Source organism: Caretta caretta, chromosome 7, assembly GCF_965140235.1.
Source record: "Caretta caretta isolate rCarCar2 chromosome 7, rCarCar1.hap1, whole genome shotgun sequence".
NCBI classification, from domain to species: Eukaryota; Metazoa; Chordata; order Testudines; family Cheloniidae; genus Caretta; species Caretta caretta.
In genome coordinates, this window is record NC_134212.1 from 78,003,535 (window position 1) to 78,016,056 (window position 12,522).

General features: G+C 38.5%; 1 protein-coding gene across 3 annotated transcripts in view; it reads left to right on the plus strand.

Annotated features, from left to right (window-relative positions):
* The window catches only part of CABCOCO1 (ciliary associated calcium binding coiled-coil 1), a 78,744-nt gene that overhangs the window by 17,672 nt on the left and 48,550 nt on the right, over positions 1-12,522 (plus strand). For all 3 annotated transcript variants that reach the window (XM_075130821.1, XM_048858730.2, XM_048858728.2), the window contains exons 3-4: positions 2,790-2,959; positions 5,387-5,531. In XM_075130821.1, coding sequence (XP_074986922.1) covers positions 2,790-2,959; positions 5,387-5,531 — 315 coding nt within the window. The remainder of the gene's footprint in view (positions 1-2,789; positions 2,960-5,386; positions 5,532-12,522) is intronic.

Below are 12,522 nucleotides of genomic sequence, written 5' to 3' on the forward strand. Positions count from 1 at the left end.
ACCAGTATTGAAACATCTGTCTCTCACCATAGGGCATCGTTTTTATATACTGTAAGGTTTCCTGGCCACTGTTGTGCTCGATGGATTATGTGTCTGATGTGTTATAGCAATATCCTTGTTTTGTCTATTGATCTAAAGATTTTACTGCTGCCCACCACCATAGTACCTGAGCATCTTCCATGAAAAAAATAGCAATAGTAATAATAGAAGATATATAAAGAATCTCATTGTGTCAATCACATACATTGCAGAATATTGAAAAAATGAATATCAGAAAACCCTAATTCCCTTGAAATAACGATTGTGAAAGCATAATGTTGGCAAAAGCTTATAAGACAGAGGATATGGACTGTTTCAAACTTTGGAAAGTTCACAGTTGGCCACGCTCCACTTCCATTTCAGTACATGACTCAGTGTTTTTAACCAACTTGTATATATACAGCTGCACAAATTCATCATGTAGAACAGAGGTAATGCTTTAAACAAAACTTAATAAATTATGTTCTTTATATTGTTCACTAGTGAGCCTTTATATTGTTCACTAGTTTGATTAATAAAACACATCTTTTTTTTTTTTGTATCCTTCAACAGTATAACTTTCTGGCTTTGTGAACACCGTGAACAGTTAGTTGCCTATTCGTAGGTCTGATAGTACTTTGTCTTTTTAGGAGGGAATAAGAAGCAGAGAAAAAAGATTCAGATTTTTTGGGAAGTAAAAACAATTATCACAGTTGGCATCTTTATTGGCCATCTTAACTGGCCAAGGACCGAGAGAACATGGAATCTAAACTATTTTCTCTAAAACACAGTTGAGGTATATTGGCGGAATTGCAAACTGAAGTCCCCAGCCCTGTCCCTCTCTAATCCATTGCATTAATGCAGAAAAATAAAAAAGGATAGTACTAATTCTGAACACAATAGGCATACATGAATATGGTCAAAAAAAAAGCATGGCTTTTCTAAGGAGAAATTTCTCCTTTCTAAACTTCGTTATTTAGAAAAAAATAAAGATTGAGACTTTTTCAAAAGCATCTAAGTGACTTGACTTTCAAGGAGACTTAGGCCCCTAAGTGCCCAAATCACTTTTGAAAATGAAACTTATGCTACGAAATTACTTAGGCACTTTTGATAATTTTACCCAATATTATTTAGTTGAATTTTCAGATATAATGTAAGGTTTGTTCTTAAGGGAGCATTAAAGAACATGAATAGCCTGAGATAAAGAGCAAAGTCTTATTATCAATTAAAAACTTGTGTAGCTGTGAGAAATAAAGAGTCGTAATGAGAGAGATAAAGAGTAAGGAGGTCCCCCGGAATCAATAATAGGCTGACTGAGGAAGTGTACGCTGAGTTGGTGAAGGTTGCGTATAGCACTATGCAGTTGATTAGTAAAGATTTGGAGAATTGTGACAAACTCCAGATGGATTTAAACATGTTGAATATTAGGCAACTTCATTGCAGATAACACTAAATTTTGAAAAAATGTAAGCATGGGTGAAGAAATTTTATGGTGATGAATTTGCAGGAACCACTGAGAAAAGAGACTTAAGAGGAGTAACGATGGCTACTCAGTACAGCTGCAGCGAAAAGGCAAATAGGATGATTGGTTATATTAAACATACTAAGAAAAAGAATTCTGAAAATGACATTATATTGACAAAAAATACAGCCTAGAAAGTTTTCTCTGTTCTATGTCATCTGATGGGTCCTAGGGGCTGTTGCAGTCAAAGGGAGGCCCTAGGAGCATGGCTTCGTTAAAACTGCATTGTCAGGACATGGCAGGGGTCAGTTTTTAGGGTATGGGCCTGTGCATGAATGGCTGTAGCTTACTGCAGATACCCTAGGAAATATTGCAACAATAAATGCTGGTATGAGAATTCTGCCATTTGATGCTGAAATTGCACAAGAATGACTTGTGGGATTTTGTCACCATCCATTCTGAGCCTAAACCCTAGCCTTGATTTGGCCTCAAACCCAAATCTTTAGCCTAAACCTAATTTACATCTTAACACTGCATACCTGACCCATTTGTGTTTGAGTGTTCCAGACAGATTTCTTAGTACAACATAGTAAAATCAATTATCGTCACCAGTGAGTATTATGTTCATTATCATTATTATTATAAAGGCAGGTGTCACGTTATCATGCTGTTTGAGTCATAGTGTTGTGACTGCAACTTCAACTTTGCTCCCAGATGGAGCTGCAGCTAGGACCTTTTTGTAGAAAGTGGAGTTGCAATGAAGCTTACTTTTATAAGTGTATGTGAAGACAGGGTTCACAGTATTTTTCCTTTCTAGTCTCATTTCACCCTAAAACTTCCCAAGAAAATAAAAGCTGATTTTCTCTTGGATTTTCAGCTTCATCTCACTCAATAATTTGTGAATTTTAGATCTCCTTTATATCTGTTACATGTCTGTTACATAGAAGACTTTTGATTTTGTGGTTGCACATCTCACCCGAAAGATACAAGAAGGGATACCTTTGATCAGTCAAATGTGTCAAATGCACCCACTGATATACAGATGAAGTCATCGTACCATTTTTTCTTCATAACTTACACTTAAATGTAGTATCATCATAACTTGTATTTTAATATACCTAAACAGTGCTTGAGGAAACATGAAGAATTGGGTTCATGTTGCTAATTACTGATTTGTCCTGTGAACAGTATTAATGTATTAAATGATATAGCTGAATCAGTTGCCTGGAATACACACTTGATTGCAGGCAGACTAAATCAAACTTGTGGAACCTTTCACTTGATTTTATACTTCACCTTTCCACCACAGAAAACTGGAAGAGTTTCTCAATTTCAGACAAATTAAGACATCTTTGAAGGAAGCTGTTTTACTAGATTATTATGTGTCTGGATTTTGGTGGGCTAAAGAGATGGACTTCACTCATCTACAGCTCTCAGGATTCATGGCCATCTTAAACTTTCTGTTGGAGAACCTCAGCAGTAAGTATAATTCTTAAAATATTCACTTGAACAGAAACTTAGCATGTTCTCTCAATTACTTGTTTTTAATGTAAGTAGTTAATATTTTAATTAGAAATAAATATTAAATTATTCATTTTCTCCCTGAGTATCAGCATGGTGTGTGCATTGTATTTTGGATATAACTCTTGGCTGCAGTTAAACTTTTATTCTTTCAGAAAAGAATAAGTGAATTTTAAAAAAATTAAACATATAACAACTTTTTACCGTATTATTACCTTGCAAAAGGTCCTTGAATAGAATTAGTTAGGAATTTTGCCAGAATGTACATATGCTTCATGGTTAGGAAAATAATTGTTAGGAATTCCAGTTGTCTTGCTATAGAGTCTTCACTACACGAATACCTTAATATGGATTAACTGTACTAATGAAACTATTGAGAAGAATGGAAGCATATCAGAAATGAGATAATGGGTGTATCTGTGTTCGTGTATGTGTATACATAATACTATAGGCAGGACTGGTAGTGCTGGCTGTGGTTAGGTTTGCCTGACATTTTCCATTATAAAACCCTATTTTCAGTTGCTTAAGACTTTGCCAAACTTTAACCATTTGGGCTGAAATTTTCCATGCCAGGTGTCTGCCTCAGGCTGAATTTTTTTTGGAAAATTTCAGCTAAAACGCTTCCGCTATTTCAATGAGAGTGTGGAAGAATACATTGTTTTGCCCATGTTAAAATATCCTGGTGACTTTTTTTTTTCTCTCTTTTAAGCATCTCATGCTTTGGAGCAGGGACTTGAAATTTGGGAGGAGGGTGACCTGCGTATCAGGGATGTGTCTTTCTCTGTCCTTGTGAAAATCTGCCCAAATTTGGTGAAGTTATAAGCTTTTGGGGAAAAAAATCACTATTTACATATGCTTAGTAGATTTTTTTTTTTTAGATTTTAGCAGTTAACTCACTGAAGATTTTGTCTCTACTGAGCATGCTCCATCCTGGGGCTGAGCAGAACTTTCCCTGCAGTCGCTGTTCTGCTACGAGCTATGCTGGGTTCAGTCATCTTGTCTGAGAACAAGGGAGTCTGTCTCCTGTGATCTCAGTATTCCTACCCCCCGCCCCCCTTGAATGAGCATGGAGAAGAAAGCTGCCTTTTCATATGCAATGGGGACATGAGCTGGACATGGGAGAGAAGATTGGGATTGGGAGACTAGAACTGGAAACTGGTTGGAGGGGTAAGGGAACTAGAACTGGAAGTTGGGGTGGAGGGTGAGATTGAGACTGGTTAGCCAGGAGACAAGTATTGGAAGCTAGTGGGAAGACTGGGACTCACTGTGCAAGGAGACTGGGACTGAGAACCAGTGTGGGGAGGTGGGAGGAGAGAACTGTAACTGATAGGACAAAGAGACTGGGGCAAAGAGGTGAGTGGGGAGGTGAACTCTAAGAGAGAATGAGAAGCTGGAGGAGAGAGATTGGCATGTGGGTTTAAGTTTAAGCGTGTGCTGAATTCCTATTGAAGTCAGTGAGCACTTCGGCATGTCTTTAATGTTCATCTTATGCTAAAATGGTTTGCTGCATGTGGTTGGACTTAAGCAAGTGCTTAAAGTTAAGCACATCCATAAATAAATGCTGAAACAGGGCCTGAGGCAGCATAAGTAATACTACTTTGGATTAGTCATCTGTTAGTTGTGCCTCAGTTGGAAGAGTGCTAATTCAAAGAAGGGCTAGTCTCAGACTGCAATCTAGCTTGAAGATTGAAGGCTGTAGAAAATACAGCCATGGACAGCATTTGGTGCCCAGATTTGATCCCTTCAGATCCCTGAGCACCTTCAACTGCTACTGAAGTCAGTAGGAGTTTATGGTGCCTAGCACCTCGTAGGAGTGCGCAGGGCCTCCAGTTCCCTTCCAGGTGTGACTTCTGTCCCTTCTTCATGTTTGCTCTAACCCCACAACTTCACTCCTTTTTTGCTTTACTTCTAGGGGACTCCCCATTTGTTGGCATTCCCAATTCTATTATTCAGTCTTCCCACTTCCTGTGGCTTCTTTCCTGTTCACACCGTATTTTGTGTATCTAAGATTACTCTCCTCTCTTCCCACCATGGTTATTCTTTGATACCTCTGTGTTCAGCATCTGAAATAGAATCTGTCCCTGATTCTCTGTTCATGTAATTATGATGTCAATATCTGAGTAAATAAGCTATCAACTAAGTAGTTTGTGTGTCATCTACTTTTGTCCCTACAGGACAAAGTGACCATCGATGGTGTTGTGAGGGAATGTTAAGACTACTGGGTTTTTTTAAGAATAATAAGCAATAAAATTTGTCCAATTTTTAAAAAAATATTCTACATGGCCTCAAATGGAACTTTTCAAACATTAAAAAAGTCTCTCAGTACTGTGCCAAGAAAACATCTGTCACATCTATGTTTAGTTTTTGTTCTGGATTGAATTGCAGCCAAACACATGACGCTTGAAGACAACATAAAAGAGCTTGGGAGAGCAATGGCTGGAATAGGGGAGTCTCATTCAGAAAAAAGTGGTGGCTTGGATTTCTTCAGTGTTGATCAAGCCAAGGCTATAATCAATTACTTGAAGATCAGGTATACTTTTTTTCCAATATCAGTTATGTTTATATTCTAATAATTCAGCACTGTAAAGTATCTGCCAATAAAAAGAGAGAGTTATTTAGTTTAACATGATCAAACTTTGCCAAAAACTCCTGAACATTACACTAACACCCCCTCCTTCCCCACCCCGAAAAAAACAACAACCCAAAACCATTTACTTAAATAACAAGGCTCTGGCCTCAAATGATACAACCCAATGACTTCAAAGTTTAGACTAACACTCTATCCTATTTCATGGTCTTGATGGTGAAGATTCTCTATGCTTCAACTGGGCAACAGCAAGTTATTCCTCCCCCTCCCCCCCCCCGTTTTTTTGTGGTGAGGAATGGAGAGAGGAGGGAAAGGGTAGAGCATTATCTTAATGATTCAGTTATAAATGGCATAGTTTTAGGCCTTAGTCCAGCAAAGCACTAGATCATGTATGTAAGTTCAAACCAGTGAGTAGTCCGATTGATTTCAGTGGGATTACTCACATGGTTAAAGTTATGTACTTGAGTACTGTACTGGCTCAAGGCCATAATGAATAAATACTACTCGTGAACATTATTTGAGAGACAAGGTGGGTGAGGTAATATCTTTTATTGGAGCAACTTCTGTTGGTAAAAGATAAGCTTTGAGCTACAAAGAGCTCTTCTTCAGGTGACTTTCATCTGTCTGATCTTAAGAAGAGCTTTGTGTAACTTGAAAGCTTCTCTATCTCACCAGCAGAAGTTTGTCCAATACAAAATATTGCCTCACCCATCTTGTCTCTCAATATCCTAGGACCAGCACGACTATAACAATACTGCAAACATGACAATTATTTGAATTTTGAACATAGATTACGTTCAAAGCCAATTTGGGATGGTCTCATGAATGGAATAGGAAATCCATGTTTTATGTACAACGCTGTTCTAAAAATCATTAGTGTGTTGCTTTTACTAGGCAGCCTGTACCACAATACAAACGAGGTCCATCACCAGCTTGCAAACTACTGCTGTTGTAAGCACAAAAAGAGATGTGGCTGCAAACAAGCAGCAGTATGTATTTTTTAAATGTAACAAATGTAAGGCTGGATAGTGGCTCATCCTGCATACCAGTGCAAGGGAGTAAGGGGATGTAAGACACTCTTTACCCCAGTATACCATGCCATTTGTTTCCATCACATGGCAGGTGGCATGCTTCACAGAGCCCTTGCTTTTGCAGGTGGGCAAAAAGGGATGAGAGGTAGTGAAGAATAATACCTCCAGCACATTGAGGAGCATACATCGTACTAGGTATACACCTGTGCAGCACACTCTGTCTTGAGCAGTGGGGAGATGAGGTGGGGGATTCTGAAAATCTCACTCCCACAGTGCTCGAGGCACAGTGCAAAAATGAACTGCCTCTAGCCCTAAAGTAAAAGTTGTCGTGGTATTTATGAATGTCATCTTAACTTTTTATCTTTTTTTCCTTCTAAAACTTTCATATGTTTTTATGGAACAAAGGTTCTTTCATTGAAAGACCACAGTGCTCTTGGGTAACTATGTATTTAGACTGATCAGATCCATGTAGTTTGTAGTGTTTTGACCTATGAGACCACAGACCTAGTCTTACTTCTATTGAAATCTTAACTTCAGTGGGTGTAGGATCAGACCCTATAACTTTCCCAGTGGAATGTTAATCCAGCTAACAACTAATCTGGGTGTTAATCAAGGGTATGCATGAATATTAAAAATCCTTTCCAAATTGCTGAGCAAAATATATATACACATACACTAAAGTACACCATATATAAAAGCCATTATTTCAGCCGCTTACATATTTTTTAATAAATAAAAAATAAATTGGTATATTTAAGCTTTGAAGTCATTTTCAAATTATACAAATACAAAAATAACTAATTTTTGTTACATTTTTAATTAATGTATTTTCCCATCTTCCTTTTACTTGTTTAATTTTTAAATGATAGGTCTGTCGCTCTTAAAGTGAATATGCTATGTTTCAGTTCAGATCAAATTTTTACAGTTGAGTTATGAACCCCTGAGATGTATAAAGGAAATAGGAATGAATGCTTAACTATATTGGCACAAACTGTTCAGCAGCTTTCAGGTTTAGTGAAAGATGACAGTTATCCTCTTTTTTTGTTTTGTTTCCCTTCGCAAATACACATCAACTTTTCTCTTGCCAGTTTCTTTCAGGAAACAGTTGATCTAGGAAAATGTCAGTCTTAATCACCTTCACTTGCTTACATGACATCATAAAAGGTCCGATTCTTTAAATAGTTACAAGAGTAAAATTAATCATGTGTGCAATTGTTAATAGCATTGGTCACCAAAAAAATCACCATCGGTAACAACAGAAACAAAGAGCAAGCACATTAAATTTATATATCTTAGAAGAAAGAGAATTTTTGTCCTTAACATAGGATTATGGGTGCTAGGTTAAAAATAGCTCCATTAAAGAATGAATTCAGAACTTCCAAAATCATCATCATCATGAATAAATAAAATGTGATATACATAAGACACAATCCACTACAATATACCATGAAATATTTTGTGGGTATAAAGAGAGGATTTGATTGTTCAGCACTGTCAGTCTGGCTCCTTTCTGGGCCTTTTCAGTAAATACATAAAATGGTCTAAAACTAATGGCTAATAAGACAAACAAGGTATTTGACTTATTAGTAACATGTCTTTTGGCATTTACAAATGATCCACACTAAAATGTTACCAAAAATGGCAAAGGAGGTTGGGAGGGTCAGAGTCATCTGAAGGTCAAAATTACCTAAATTAGTTCCAGATAAATTATGAGGCCTGTGTAAACACAGGCTTATATCTCACTACCAGGACATGGCAGGAATCAGAGCTGAAGTATTGCAGACAAAATGTACTGTAAATGGAATGGCAGATACTGTAGAACAAATTAGTTGTCTGTGTAATCTGTGTCTGGTGAAGAAAATTTGGAGTTTGACGCAGCTGAATTTCTTGTTTTGTTTTGTAATCTCAGTTGTCAACAAATTAAATTGAGTGGCTGAAATAGTTACATTTTGCAGTTACATTTTGTGGAGCCTGCTCAGTAAATACATTTAAGTCGCCACCATAAAGTTGCCCACAGAACTTGAGAATTCATCTACTTACATGCACAAAATTGTTTGCGCACACATAAACATACATTTGAAAGTTGTGCAAATGCATTCGGGCAAGTCTGTAGGAAAATTATTATTATTATCCAAAAGGCACAGGCAAAACACCTCTGTGCCCTCCTGATTCTGGGCAGTTCCCAGGTCTGGAGAGGCCACCAGCATAACTTGGACTGCCTTGGGATCTTGTCTAATTACAGCAGCTGATCTGGGCTGCTCTATGGGCTGCAGCACTGCTTAGAATCATAGAACCATAGAATATCAGGGTTGGAAGGGACCTCAGGAGGTCATCTAGTCCAACCCCCTGCTCAAAGCAGGACCAATCCCCAACTAAATCATCCCAGCCAGGGCTTTGTCAAGCCGGGCCTTAAAAACCTCAAAGGAAGGAGATTCCACCACCTCCCTAGGTAATGTATTCCAGTGCTTCACCACCTTCCTTGTGAAAAAGATTTTCCTAATATCCAACCTAAACCTCACCCACTGCAACTTGAGACCATTACTCCTTGTTCTGTCATCTGCTACCACTGAGAACAGTCTAGATCCATCCTCTTTGGAACCCCCTTTCAGGTAGTTGAAAGCAGCTATCAAATCCCCCCTCATTCTTCTCTTGTGACCCTCAGTGCTATGGCTTCACCCCTGACCTTCCCATATGCCTGAACTCATGAGTGGGTCCTGGGGAAGCAACTTTTATGGCTGGCTGTCTTGCTCGGTTCCTGCAGTGGGAGAATTTTGCAGATTAAATGCTAACTGTGTTTCTGGCATTTCCAATGCCTTACTATTGCATGCCTGTGGAGAGGAACAAGAATTCTCTGCTCTCTAGAATTCTGTGAAAGAATACTTAAGCAAGATTAAACATTTTTCCTTCTAAACTAGTTACAATAAATTCTTCCATATTATTAAGAATTGTTTGTAAAATTTTTGTGGTGTTAACATTGGGAATTTCTGCTTTTCACCTGTCAGCTGTTTCTGTATTGAGAGATAGGATTGCTTCTGGTGATTTTTTTTTTTGGCGGGGGGGAGAAGTAGGGGGTCCTTTAACAATCTGATCCGGAGAATTGTATTATTGAAGGCAATGTATTTTTTCAGACATTTACTATACTATACATGTATATCTTGTATAACATAGGGGAGAAGACTGAGCCCTGTGGGTCTCTGCATGTGAGTGTTTAGGAGGTGAAGTGCCTTCTGTGAATAAAGACCCAGCCATTTCAAGGTGTTTCCGTTTACAACTGCAGTTTCTTGGAGCCAGGACAGGAGTGTTTGGTGATCAGTGATACCTAATGCTGCAGGTGTGATCCAACAGGATGAGTCTGAGTGTACACCCCTTGTCTATGGACAGGAGGGTGGCTATCCATCAGCACAAATGTTCTCTCAATAGCATTGCCTTGGCCTAAAGCCTGAGTGAGAGAACACTAAGCTATTAACAATTGAAACGTGGCCTTAAGAGACTGTCTTTGCTAACTTCTTCATTCCTGGCTTGGGAATGGAGTGGGAGGTTGAGATGCTGGGTAGTAATTTGTGCTCTACACAAAGTGATAGCTTCCTTAGTATTGGTTAGACAATTGCATTTTTAAGGATGGGTGGTAGATTTCCTGTTGACAATCTGTAAGTAAAGTTCCCGAGTGTTATCAACTCTTCCTTACAAACCAGGAAGGGCTGGAGTCAGAGTCACAGATAATTTATCTGATTGCTGTCTTTGCTTCCATGAGTACTACTTGTGTGAATGGGATGAACTCTTGGAAGAGAGGGTGTTGTGTTTTTGGCCTGCACTGAAGTTGACTTCTACTTTTGCTTGAACTTGCTGTGAAATCATAATTCTGTGTTTGCCATCAGTGTGTCACAGTATTGTGAGGGATGTCAGAAATTACAGCATTACAACTTCACAGGAACAAGTACCGTAGATGAAAACATATGGAGTTGTGATAAAGTCCACCTTTGATTAAATAAGTACTGTGTCTTTGATCATTTTTAGAAAAGGAGCAAGGAAAATTATTTAAAACATGTGACAGATGAGTGTATTTATACATTAAGGAAGATATATATTTAAATATTTTAGTCCAATGTGAAAGTCCCTTTTAAGTTATTTTTGTTGTAATATTCAAAACTCCAGTGTCAATCCCTGGTCTCTGGGAGTATGTCATCTGAATTAAAATTATTGATATACTGTGTTCTCCATTTGTTTGGGGAAAACAAACCTAAACAAAGAGGTAACAATGAAATGTACCATTTCTTGTACTCTGCCACACAAGAAAAAAACCCCTAACTTATTTTTTACCAAGTTTTTCCTACTGTATGTATAGCGTAAATATAAGGTAAATTTTAATCTGGAAAAAATATTTATTTTGGAGTTTAAAATGCAATTCTAAGATGAAAAGTGACTTGTAAAAAGGAAAGGAGTACTTGTGGCACCTTAGAGACTAACCAATTTATTTGAGCATAAGCTTTCGTGAGCTTCAGCTCACTTCATCGGATGCATTCAGTGGAAAATACAATGGGGAGATTTGTACACATAGAGAACATGAAACCATGGGTGTTACCATACACACTATAAGAAGAGTGATCAGGTAAGGTGAGCTATTACCAGCAGGAGAGTGGGTTGGGGGGGTGGAGAAAAAACCTTTTGTAGTGATAATCAAGGTGGGCCATTTTCAGCAGTTGACAAGAACATCTGAGGAACAGTGGGGGTGGGGGGGAATAAACATGGGGAAATAGTTGTACTTTGTGTAATGACCCATCCACTCCCAGTCTTTATTCAAGCCAAAGTTAATTGTATCCTGTTTGCAATTGCAGGATCACTCCAATTCAGCAGTCTCTTGTTGAGGTCTGTTTTTGAAGTTTTTTTGTTGAAGAATTGCAACTTTTAGGTCTCTAATCGAGTGACCAAAGAGATTGAAGTGTTCTCCGACTGGTTTGTGAATGTTATAATTCTTGACGTCTGATTTGTGTCTACTTATTCTTTTACGTAGAGACTGTCCAGTTTGACCAATGTACATGGCAAAGGGGCATTGCTGGCACATGATGGCATATATCACATTGGTAGATGTGCAGGTGAACGAGCCTCTGATAGTGTGGCTGATGTGATTAGGTCCTATGATGGTGTCCCCTGAATAGATATGTGGACACAGTTGGCAACGGGCTTTGTTGTAAGGATAGGTTCCTGGGTTAGTGGTTCTGTTGTGTGGTGTGTAGTTGCTGGTGAGTATTTGCTTCAGGTTGGGGGGCTGTCTGTAAGCAGGGACTGGCCTGTCTCCCAAGATCTGTGAGAGTGATGGGTCGTCCTTCAGGATAGGTTGTAGATCTTTGATGATGCGTTGGAGAGGTTTTAGTTGGGGGCTGAAGGTGATGGATAGTGATGTTCTGTTATTCCTCAGATATTCTTGTCAACTGCTGGAAGTGGCCCACCTTGATTAGCACTACAAAAGGTGGGGGTTTTTTTTTTCTCTCCTGCTGGTAGTAGCTCACCTTACCTGATCACTCTCGTTACAGCGTGTATGGTAACACCCATTGTTTCATGTTCTCTGTGGATATACATCTCCCCACTGTATTTTTCACTGAATGCATCCGATAAAGTGAGCTGTAGCTCACAAAAGCTTATGCTCAAATAAATTGGTTAGTCTCTAAGGTGCCACAAGTACTCCTTTTCTTTCTGTGGATACAGACTAACACGGCTGCTACTCTGAAACCTATGTAAAAAGGGCTTCATTTGCTTCTATCTTTGTTGTGTCTCAAGTTTTCCAGTTCAGTCTTTCTTGGTATACTACCAGCCTGGGATCTGAAAGTCGAGTTAGGTACATTTTCTACTCCCGTACCATCACCAATAATAAAGATCCTGCAGGTCAAATTATGCCCTTGTAACAATTA